Below are 11,393 nucleotides of genomic sequence, written 5' to 3' on the forward strand. Positions count from 1 at the left end.
GGCTTGGGGAAGCGGACTCGGTTTGCTGGCGGGCTCGGAATTCTCCCGGGCCAAGCCTTTCCCGCAGGGACCTGAGCGTTCGCCAAACGCCCCCGCAGCTCCCGGGCGCCCCGCAGCCGCCAGCGCTCCGCCAAGCCCGGATCCGCCGCACAGGCCGCAACGGCTGCAGCTGCGGCGGCCGCAGAAGCCCGGCCAGGCCCGGAGCTTGCGGGAGGCGGCCTGTGCAGCTGGCGCGGAGCCGTGTGCGGACGCCCTGCGCCCACATGTGTGTGTGCACGCGCGCGCGCACGCGTGTGTGCCCGGTGGGAGGGGGCGAAACTGCCCCAGAGTCGCCCCGCCGCCTTTGTCTCGGTGCGCGGTCCCTGTCTCTCTGACACACACAGGCACGCACACACTCGCGCGCGCGCGCACACACACACACATCTGCTCTCCGGCGGCGTTTGCAGTGTTTTGTGTAAGTCAATTGGACGGCGAACAAAAAAAGCCATTTGCTCGGTATTATTTAAAACAGACTTGCGAGGGCCACCCTTTTGTGGAAGCTTTATTTGCACTAAATGAATAATCTTAATTGCATCACTCTCGAATTAAAAATCAATGTTAATCAAGTTGGGACTAGTAACTATCACTTCTCATTGTGCCTGGGTAGAGGGCATTTTTCTTGTGCTGCAAATAAAAGTCCAAGTCAAATAACTTTAAAAGGGCATTATGCTTTGCTACAAACACAATTGAAACGGATTGTTTAGGAGCAGATCAGAAATGGCACAGAATTTTGCACTTAATTTCCTGAGTTATCATTTACAATAAGAACCCCTGGGCCTGACAGCCAAGTCTAAACAGTAGTAAATTAGTACAAATTTATACTGATTTTACTCTAATAATCGTAATAAAAGCTTATAGATTTGGCACTAATTACATAAATGCCTAATGATCTTGAAAATTACTCTGGTTAGAAATATATTACTAATCTAAACTTTGTTGTTGGCTGGCTCTGAGAAATCAGAACATTAGAAATGGTTCGCTTCACTTGTGCAAAGCACTCTAAATTGTTCAAGTAGTTTAACATATTCAAAAGGAAAATACAGAGCATTTAACTTTATTTACAGCCTTAAGTGCAGTTGGGAGCCGAGCTGAACTTAGAAACTTTGCCTAAATGAGCAGCAGGTTATGGGGGCCCGGATGCGGGCGAGGGGCGCGCAGAGGAGCCGGGCCGGGGAGGAAGCCCGCGGGAAGGGTGCAGAGCGCGAAAGGCCACGGCGTGCGCCGGGCCCGCTGCCGACCCCAGTCGCGGGCTCCTCGGTGAGCGCTGGGTCCGCCGGGGTAAGGGCTCGGCAGGCCCCGCTGCCCAGCCCGGGCGCCCGCCCCGGGCGCAGGCCTGCTGCGCGGCCGCGAAGTCTAGGCAGGGGCTGGAGGTCCCGGCGCGCCCTCGCGGTGCCCTGAGCTGGGCACAGCAGGCCGGCGTCGCCCGGAGCGCGCGGGCGGGGGCGACTCTCTGGTCACGAGGGGATGGTGCCCTGCTCTGGTCCCTGCCCTGCCTCGGCCTTGGGGAGACCCAGCTCGGAGCCACCGAGAGGGCGCGCCCTGGGCGAAGGCAGGGCCGGGCACGAGAAAGCAAAGATTCGCCTGGAGAAACTCGCCCGCAAGGACAGCTAACCCGGGCCGGGAGCCGAAGCCCGGGGCTGGGTCGAGGCGGCCGCCGCCGCCGGAGCGGCTGCCCGGGGCTGAGCCGCCAGGGCTGCGGCCGCCGCCTCCTCCGGGCGGGCGCGGGCGGGCGGGCGGGCGGAGCGGGGGAAGCTCCGGGCGCTGACATTTGCAGCCTGCCCTCCTGATTGGTCCCCTCGCCGAGCTGCTCACGGGTTCATTCAACTGTTAAGCACCTCCCCGTCTCTCTAAAGGACATTATAATGCAAGAAGCCCCCTTTTTAACCACAAACCGAATTTTCTTTCATTTAGGTGATCTATATATATCTATATCGTATAGCTTATAGCTTATATCTATTTTAAATAACTTAAAGCCGCTAAAATTTGGGGGGGAACAGCTTTCGCCCTGGAGCGGTGCACGATGCTGTCTCACGCCGACCTCCTGGACGCCAGGCTAGGTGAGTGCGCCCCTCGCCCGGACAGCCAGGAGAAGCCGGGGCAGGAAATTGTCAATTTGTTCCTTATTTTACCTTAATGCGCCCTAAATGGACTAATTTCTTTAAAAGTAATTGTGCTGCATTAAAGTTTAATTTGATTTAACATCGTCTTTTTTTCTAAAAAAAAAAAAAATCTATGGAATATGTAGATCCAAAAAAGGAGTTGGGGAATGTTGTTACTTTTTGTTTTTCTTATTTTTCGTCTTCCCCCTCCCCTTTATTTATTTATTTATTTATTTTTTTGAAACGCGATCTGCCGCGGGGTGATTTGTCTGGAAGTTTTCCTTTTTCTCTTCTGTTTGCTTGGATTTGGGATTTCTTTCTCTTCACCCCTCTCTTTCTCCTTTCTCACCACCTCCCTCCTTCCCTCCTCCTCCTCCTCCTCCTCCTCCTCCTTCACCGAGTGTGGCTCATTTTGTTTGAAAAAGAAAATCCGGAGCGAAGGTGAAGTCGCGGCGCGGCCCGGCGCACCTGCGGAGCGCGGCGGCCCAGGACCGCGGGCTCGCGGCACGGGCTCCCGGCCTTCCGCGAGGGCCTCGCGCCGCCGAGGCTGGGAGGGACGCGCCCTTGGCCTCAGCGGAAAGAGAAGTTGAATTCTCCGAAGTTTGATTCCCTGTTGCGTCTGCAGGGCTCCCGCGAGTCTTCTCCCTGCGGTCCGGGGCGCCGGGCTCCGCTCTCCGCCGCCGCAGTCTTCAGTGATGGATGGGACTCCATTTCCCAAACAGTTTCTCTGATTTGAGGGGGAGGCGGAGCGGAATTGGGTTGATTTCGGGGGTGGGAGTTCCTGAGCCTCATTCGTCTTGCGAGCGCGGGAGGGCCTCGGCCTCGGTGGAGCCCCCAGGTTGCCTAAGCGCAGGTGGGGCCGCGGCCGAGGAGCCCCGGTTTCTTGCTTTCCGCCCCCACCTGGGCCCGAGCCCCGCTTTCCACGCCTGGGGCACCGGGGACACCGGCTTGAAGGAGCTTGGGGGCGGATTTTCCGGCCGTCTGGTTACGGGGAGTGAGGGAGGGCGGGAACGGGCTGCGGGCTGCGGGCCGGGGGCCAGGGCCGCGCGCGGGTCGTTCCCGCCCGGCTGTCCCCGTCCTGCGGACGCCGGCGCAGCACCCAGCGCGAGAGTGGGCGCGGAGGGGGCCGAGGCCCGTGCTGAGGGTCCGGCTCGGCCCCGCACGGCCAGGAAAGCGGTGACCGCGATCCCCTTGTCTCCGCAGGTATGAAAGATGCCGCCGAGCTGCTGGGCCACCGGGAGGCGGTGAAGTGTAGGCTTGGCGTGGGGGGCTCCGACCCCGGGGGCCACCCTGGGGACCTGGCGCCCAGCTCCGACCCTGTCGAGGGAGCCACTCTGCTGCCCGGGGAAGACATCACCACAGTGGGCTCTGCCCCGGCCTCGCTGGCGGTGAGCGCCAAAGACCCGGACAAGCAGCCGGGGCCCCAGGGCGGCCCGAACCCCAGCCAAGCCGGCCAGCAGCAGGGCCAGCAGAAGCAGAAGCGACACCGGACGCGTTTCACCCCCGCGCAGCTCAACGAGCTGGAGAGGAGCTTCGCCAAGACGCACTATCCCGACATCTTCATGCGCGAGGAGCTGGCGCTGCGTATCGGGCTGACCGAGTCCCGAGTGCAGGTGCGCGGGCCGGGCGCGGGGCGCGAGGGCCGGGCGGGGGACCGGGGCGCTCCTCGCCCGCCGGCCCCTGGCCTGCGCGGGTCCAGTTAGCTCCTCTCTGCCCAGAAGCCTGCCCGAGCCGCCACCCCGCGGTGCAGGCGGCGAGGCCCGCCTCCCTGCCGCCAGCGTGGCCGCAGGCGCGCGGGAGCTCCTCGGGAGCGCCGCCGGCATAGTCGGGCTGCGGCTGCACCGGGGTCCCCGGGAGGCCGCGGCCGGCGCTCCCCCATCTCAGTCCGCGTGGTTGACAAGTATTTCCCTTACCCTAACGACTTTGTGTTCGGCGTCTGGATAAATGGGAATGCGATAATTATACAGAAACCGCGAAAACGGGGAAGATAGGCGCCTTACAAAAGAGAGCCACACCGGGTTTTCTGGCGCCGCTTGATTCTTTGCGCCGACCCGGCCATTCCCAAGGCGCAGCAGGAGAGGCCGCCGAGAGCCCCTCAGCCTGCCAGGGTGTTTCCCCCCATTATTATTTTTTATTAAATAAAGGCTTCCCTAAAGAAACGGGGGTGGGCGGCGGGTCCAGGCTTTCTGTGGCGGAGCTCGGTACGAAGCCGGGGCGCCCAGGGCGAGAGGGTGCCGGTGCAGACGGAATCGCCGCCGGCGCTGGCCGGTGTCCGCCCACCCTCCGCCTGGTGAAGTGCGCGTAACCCAGAAACCCAACCAGGCACTTTGCTGAAGATGGGGAGTGAGACAGCGCTGACCACTCTGTGCGCAGGTGCCTGCAGGCGACCTTCGCGCGCGGGCTGGAGCTGTCCAGGATGCTGAACCCTCCCTCGGCGTCCCGGAGCGCAGTCCTCGTCCCGGCTCCCCGCGTCCCCGGCGCCGGGGTTGAGCCGGCGCTGTCGGTTTCCGTAAACTGACTTCGCAGCTCTCAGCTGCACTTGGCGCTCGGCCCAAGGCTGTTCACGGTCCTGGCGTTGAGCTCTTCTGTCGCCATTCGGCGCGTTGGTGACAGTCTAAACCAAGTAAACAGCGCGGGCTCCTGTCCCGGTAGTAAATGCATGCCATCGGAGACGTAAAATGGTCAAATTAATAAAATAATACTCAGGGTATAAGGTAACGGCTAACATTTTTATCCAGGGTAAGCCTGGGTGGTTTTGTCAGAGAGGCCTGAGCCACAGACCAGTGAAATTACAAACCAAAGGGCGCTGGTCGCTCTGTGCGGATGGAGATACAAAATATACGTAGTGCTGCATGTCTAACGTGTGCTATATTTACAGATAATTTAGCATTTTAACCCCTCACCTCTATGTAAGCCTAAAGTTGGGTCCAATCTTTTGCAGAATATGTAATTTCAATAGTAAGCTAACGATAATGCCTGCTGTAGGCTCAGTCTTGTAGATCCAAAATTCACACGTTGGCTTTCCAGCCCTCAAGAGGAATGCCATCTATTACTTTTTGTTTTACGGAGTAAAATACTGTGTCTTAACCTAGACATATTGGTAATTAGTTTAAATTAAAATAGAACTTAGGAATCACAAATAAAACGTAATTGGACAACTGCTTTTATGAAAAAGAAAACGAGGTCTATTAAACTTTATTAGGTCTTCCAAAGGTTAATGACAGTGATTCTTTTAATAGAAAAAGTTGTAAATGAAATAAAATATAAACCATGTAATAGAAATAGTTATTTTCAAAAAGTACACAAGAGAATGTGCAAGAAGAAGGAGACAAAGTACTTTAATTGTTCTAGCATAATGTTCTACCAGAGATAATAGCTTGAGGCTGCTGAGAGAAACAATTTAATAGAATAGTAATTTCAATATTTTTTAAAATAATGTTTCATAGTTTAAAAAGTAATCAGATCAACATAACCTTCTTAATTAACACTTCAAAATGATTAACATTATGTAATGGAATGCAAAAATAATCTATGGAAAATGTATTTACTTCACAATTCACTGTACCATTGCTCCTGGACCAAATTCAAATTAAATAGTAATTGGTTGATGTTCTTATATGATGAGTCCTTCATAGTTTCCTTTATAGTTAACAGATTGCCACACACTCTTTTCAGCGTGTGGGCCACTGCGCTGATTTAAAATGATCTAAACATGTAATCTCCTGCAGCTGCGTGTTTAGAGACGCTTCTCGATTCCAGGCTAACTCACCCAGGATCCTTGCGTTTGCCCGATGCCTGGACTCTATCGCAATTCCAAGTATTTATTAAAGCACTCTACTCACATGGAGGCCAATGCCATGTCTGGTATCGCTCCCCTTTCCTGGCTAGTGTAATAAAACCATTCCTTTTATAGCATGCCATTATTAGAAACCAATTTCAGAATTATTTATAACCTGGGATGGCTTATTAAGCAGCAATGCGAGAATCATGCAAATTACGCGATCAAATGCAATATAATAAGCATAATCATTAGTCTCTAGCACGGATTAATTAACTTTCAATATTTTATTTACATAAAAACCAAATCAGTGAAATAACTTGTGCACAGTCAGGCTTGCCTTTCAATATTTTACACGAACAAAAATAATGTGCTGTAATTCCATTGACCGTGTCCCCCAGAATGGCCCTGTCACCTGCCACATCTTAATAGGGGGACAAGCGGAGAGTATTTTCTCGTTTTCTAATGGAATGAGAAATTGCATTTTCTTCCTCTCCCAGCACTATTAAAGTGTAATGAATTCGGCCCAGAGTTCACGGCTGGCTGATCGAAATGAACCTGGGATCCAGGCTTTAATACAGCTCCCCAGATTTCCTCCCAAATCTTCCATTAATCATGTGCTGGATTCCAATGAGATCTTCATAAAGCGCCGGCTTCGAGGGGGGAGACAGTAATACTCTCCTCTTTCTCCCTCGCCCTCTGTTTGGGAGCCATTTACAGCCGGGGAATCAAACGGGCTATAGATTTTAAACCACATTTACAGTATGTCTCTATTACTGCAGCGGCAGACGCCGGCGTGGGATTTGCGGCCGCAGCCCTGCGTTCGGTGCTCCCGCGGCGTTCCGCCTTTCCGGACAAAGGCTGCGGTTCAGACCGGGCGCAGGGTTCGCCGCAGCTGCGGTTAATAGTGTATTTCCCGGAGTGCCTTCTGGAGCCTCCCTTAGGTTCTGCCTGCGTTTCAATTCGTTCTGCTCTAGTTTTCAAGTGGAAATATTCACATTTAAGAAACATATGCATCGGCGCTTGGAGCGGAGGTGCGCAGACCGGTGCAGATCCTCTCTCCCTCAATCCCAGTAAGCCATGACACATAAAGCAATGTGCAGCCAGCACTTGCCTACAACCCTCAGACATAATTGAGCGCGATCTGCGATCATTCCTGTAATATTTAGTTCCTCAACAGCTGTTCTTCTCCGCCGGTGCCTGAGCCTCCCTGGCGACCCCCGCCCCGCTCTGCCCGGCGTCTCCTCGCTCCGCGCTCGTCCCAGCCCCTCCCTCCGAACGAGCGGGAGCCACCCGCGCTCGCGGGAGTCGCGGCCTCGGCTTTTCGGTGTTTAAAGACACTTTAGGGCGCGAGAGGTGCGAGGCCCCCTCCCCGCCACCCCGCGCCAGGTGGGGGTTGCGGCTGCCCGGGACCGTCTTCCGTCCTGGGGGTGTTTTCGGTCAGCCTGGACGCCCGATCCCAGCCACCGCACTGGGGTGGGCACAGCGTGGGGACTGCGCTGGGAAGCCGGGGACGGTCAAGCGGGGGGCGGCGGCATGGGACGGTCCCAGAGTCGGGCGATCAGCCCAGGTTGCGGGGTGCGGAGCGCGCCCGCACGGCTGAGCTTGGCCCACGCGGTGGCGGGCATGCGGGCAGGGCCGGCGGACAGGCCTGGTGCTGCGGCTTTGCGCGGGCGCGACCCACCCGGCATGGTGAACCTGTTCGCTCACCCGGATGGCGGTCAAGCGCGCGGGTCGCCAGATTCCGGCAGGAAACTGAGTCAGTTGCCCGCGCCGCAAACCCGCAGCCGCCTGCACTCCGAGCCGCGAGCCGCGGAGGGGCCGCCCGCAAGCTGTTTTTGAAGCAAACGGATCGAAGGAGGGGGCGATGCGGGGGTCTCACATCCCCGGACCAGCGCGAGAGAGGCAAGCAGGAGGCTTTTCTCCCACGAGTGTTTTACCAAACGGGCCTGTGGCTCGCAGCAGAGTTTGTTTCCCGAACAGCGCGAGTCTTTGCACCTTTCCTTTGTATTGGTCAGAAATTTTGTTTTTATTTGACAGATGGGGCGGCGATGGGAGGGGGCTGGAGGCCTTGCTGCTGGGGACCCTCAGGGCCTGCAGACGTGGGGGCCCGGGGCTCAGAGTCCAGCACCCGGCACGGTGCAGACAAAGGCTCCGCAGCGCGCTCGGCCAGGCCAGGGGCGCGCGCGGACTCGGGGCGCCCGCGTTCGCACCTCCGCACCCGTCGACGGTGGCGCGGGCCTCCTCCTTTGTCTCTGGGCCTCGAAGCCCCCTGTGTCACCCACGGCCCCTCGGGCAAGGCGCGCCGTGCGGCCCCAAGGCGCACGGGGTCGTCCTCGCTCGCGCGGGGTGGGTCAGCCCGGGCCGCCCGGCGCCCCGCTGACCGCGCCCCGCGTGTGTCCCGCCCCGCCCGCTGCAGGTCTGGTTCCAGAACCGGCGCGCCAAGTGGAAGAAGCGCAAGAAGACGACCAACGTGTTCCGCGCGCCCGGCACGCTGCTGCCCACGCCGGGCCTGCCGCAGTTCCCGTCGGCCGCCGCCGCCGCCGCGGCCGCCATGGGCGACAGCCTGTGCTCCTTCCACGCCAACGACACGCGCTGGGCGGCGGCCGCCATGCCGGGAGTGTCGCAGCTGCCGCTGCCGCCCGCGCTCGGCCGCCAGCAGGCCATGGCGCAGTCGCTGTCGCAGTGCAGCCTGGCGGCGGGGCCGCCGCCCAACTCCATGGGGCTGTCCAACAGCCTGGCGGGCTCCAACGGCGCGGGGCTGCAGTCGCACCTCTACCAGCCCGCCTTCCCCGGCATGGTGCCCGCCTCCCTCCCCGGCCCCAGCAACGTCTCGGGCTCGCCCCAGCTCTGCAGCTCCCCGGACAGCAGCGACGTGTGGCGGGGCACGAGCATCGCCTCCCTGCGCCGCAAGGCGCTCGAGCACACAGTCTCCATGAGCTTCACCTAAGGCACCTGCGCCCGGCCCGCCCGGGCCCCCGCCCGCGGGGCCCCCCGCCCCCGCCCCCGCCCCGCGCCCCGCGCCCGCCCCGCCCCGCCGCGCCCGGCCCCCGCCCCGCCCGCGCCCGGCCCCGCCGCCTGCGACCCCCGCCCGCCGCCGCCGCCGCCCGGCCCACGCCGCACGCCCTGCCCTCGTCCTTCCCAGGGAGTCGACTCAGGACCTGAAAGCAGACGCCAGCGCGCCGCGCTCCCAGCCCCGCTCCCGCGCGCCCGCCCGCCCGCCCGGCCCGCGGGAGAACGCGTCGGTCTCCTTGTGCTTGCTCCAGCGCGGCCACGCGCGGCGCGGGGCGCGGGGCAGGCGCCGCCTCGCGGGGGGCCGGCCCCGGAGGCGCGGCCGCCGCGCGTGTCCCGCGGGGCCCGGCCGCGGCCGCTCGCTTCCCCCGCATGCGCCGGCCGAGCCCACGCGGGGAGCGGGCGCGCTCTCCGAGAGGAACTCGCGGAATAGGATGTTCTGTGTAGATCAAGCATTCTTGTCACACCCCGTCAGTGTGTGGTACGTTCTCACTTCTGTCTGTGCTTCTTTATGGAATTTGCTTTTCTTAATAAACCTTTGAGCTGACACGCGGCGTATCCTTTGCCTCTTCCGGACACGTTCACGTCCAGGCCAGCGCGAGCGGTGTGCGCCGTGCGGGGCCGCGGGCCTCGCTGCCACGCCGAGGGCGCGCCCGGGGCTCCGCGCGTGGCCGGCGTGCGGGGCGCTCGCCGCGCACCAGGCCTGCGCTCGGCTTCCGGACGCGGCGAGGCGACGCCGGCGCTCCCGCGAGGACCGACCCGGAGGTGCGGGGCCCCGCGTGAGTGCCCACGCGCGCTTGCGGCCTGGCGGGGCTTCGGGAGTTGGGGGCAGGCCGGGAACGGCGGGCCGGGCTGGGCCGGCTTCCCGCGCACGGGAGCGCACGGGCGCCCCTCGCGGGCTGCGCGCGTGGCGGGGTCGCCGTGGGCGGGAAGGGAACACGGCACGCAGCGCTCCCCACGGCGCGCCCAGCGTGGCGCCTCCCTACAGAGGCGACGCCGCCCTTGGTGCCCCGGTCCCCCGCGCGGTCAGGAACGCAGGTGGGCGCGGGCCGAGCTGCCGGGAGCGGGCCTCGAGGCGAGCCACGTGCGCCGGCTCCCCGGCCGCAGAAGGAGCCGGGACCAGGCCTTGCGGCGTGCGTGACGGCCGCTGCCGGCTCGGGCGTGGACGCCCTCCCCGCGCCCCAGGGCCCGCAGTGCTGCGGGAGCCGCGTGTGCCGTCTCCGGACCCGAGCCCTGGCGGAGTCTGCAGGCCGGCACAAAGAGACGCGACCTTCTGCGCCTGCGACGTTAGGGATTTTAATCAGGAGAAAGTCGGAGGGTGCAGCCCAGGATTTTCCAGGTTTGTTTTCTAGGGAGCATTTTTGACGAAAAATTAACACATTAGGAAGAATGGAGCTTTTCTGTAGTTTTAGAGTTCGTCCTGCAACGTAAGCAGCGTAAGCAGTGCAGCCACTGAATTTCTACCGTGCAACTTGTACTTGGTTATACTTTTCATCGTATTCCCCCGTTTTTTGCTCTTGCAGGGTTCTTGTTGTTGTTAAGTTTGCAATCGTGGCTACTGGAATCTCCAGCCCTACAAACCACAGATTGCGTCGCCAGTGAGCACACACGGGTGTTTACAGGGATGCTAATTGTACAGCTTTTTTATGCTGCTATAAACCATAACTTTATGATGTAGGAACGCAATAAAGGATGCTAAATGGAATCTTTAAAAATGGTATTTCTCAAAGGCTAGGGAAATGGGATCTTTCATTTGAAAAAAATGGGCCAACTCAGAGCACTGATGAGAAGCTGGGAACCAGCCGCAGTGATAGATGCTCTCCAAGATGCTTCGCTTCCTGACATCGCGGTTCTCTATCAGTATTAAAATGAACGCGTTCAGAGCTTCTTGCTTGACCCGATTCTGGAATAATATTTGTTTCTATGGCAACAGAGTTTTGTATTCGGGATCCTAGACATTTTAAAGTCACATGCGCGGCCAGGAAAAGGCAGCCTGCTAACCCAAGTCTGGGCTCGGATAAAAAGTGCAGGTGAATCTCATTCACCAGCCTCCACGATTCCTGCTTTTTGATGGGGGGTGGGGGGAGCTGACCACAGAATAAAGCTTCGCATTGGTTTTTATTCATCATTAATAGGAACTCAGACTCAAAACTGTTTAGGTTATAATAACTAAGACAGTGATGCCTGATATGGGAACGTAGCATGAGCTCGTGGATGGTACACGGCTGCCTGGAGTGAGTTGTACTTTTCGCTGAGCAGCCTCTGGGCGCTGAGCGCCCGTCAGCACCTGCTAGCTAGGAACGTCAGTCCGTGGTGATGTCACTGTGGTGGATTTATCATCATACGCGTATTCACCCTTGTGTCTCTGTTTTCTCCTCAACACTGGTGCCAAATGTCGATGGGCGTGGGGACACAGCCTGCCACAGACCGTGGGAGCCACCGAGCAGGAGCGGGGAGTTTGGGTC

At 59.4% G+C, this 11,393-nt stretch overlaps 1 protein-coding gene across 1 annotated transcript; it reads left to right on the forward strand.

Moving 5' to 3' along the window:
• The first annotated feature begins 2,059 nt into the window (after nucleotides 1-2,059).
• Nucleotides 2,060-8,866, forward strand: OTP (orthopedia homeobox). The gene is made up of 3 exons (XM_062212319.1): nucleotides 2,060-2,096; nucleotides 3,342-3,751; nucleotides 8,336-8,866. Exons 1-3 carry the CDS (start codon nucleotides 2,060-2,062, stop codon nucleotides 8,864-8,866), a joined length of 978 nt encoding a protein of 325 aa, XP_062068303.1.
• Nucleotides 8,867-11,393: the final 2,527 nt, after the last annotated feature.

This window comes from Lepus europaeus, chromosome 15 (assembly GCF_033115175.1).
Source record: "Lepus europaeus isolate LE1 chromosome 15, mLepTim1.pri, whole genome shotgun sequence".
Lineage (NCBI taxonomy): Eukaryota > Metazoa > Chordata > Mammalia > Lagomorpha > Leporidae > Lepus > Lepus europaeus.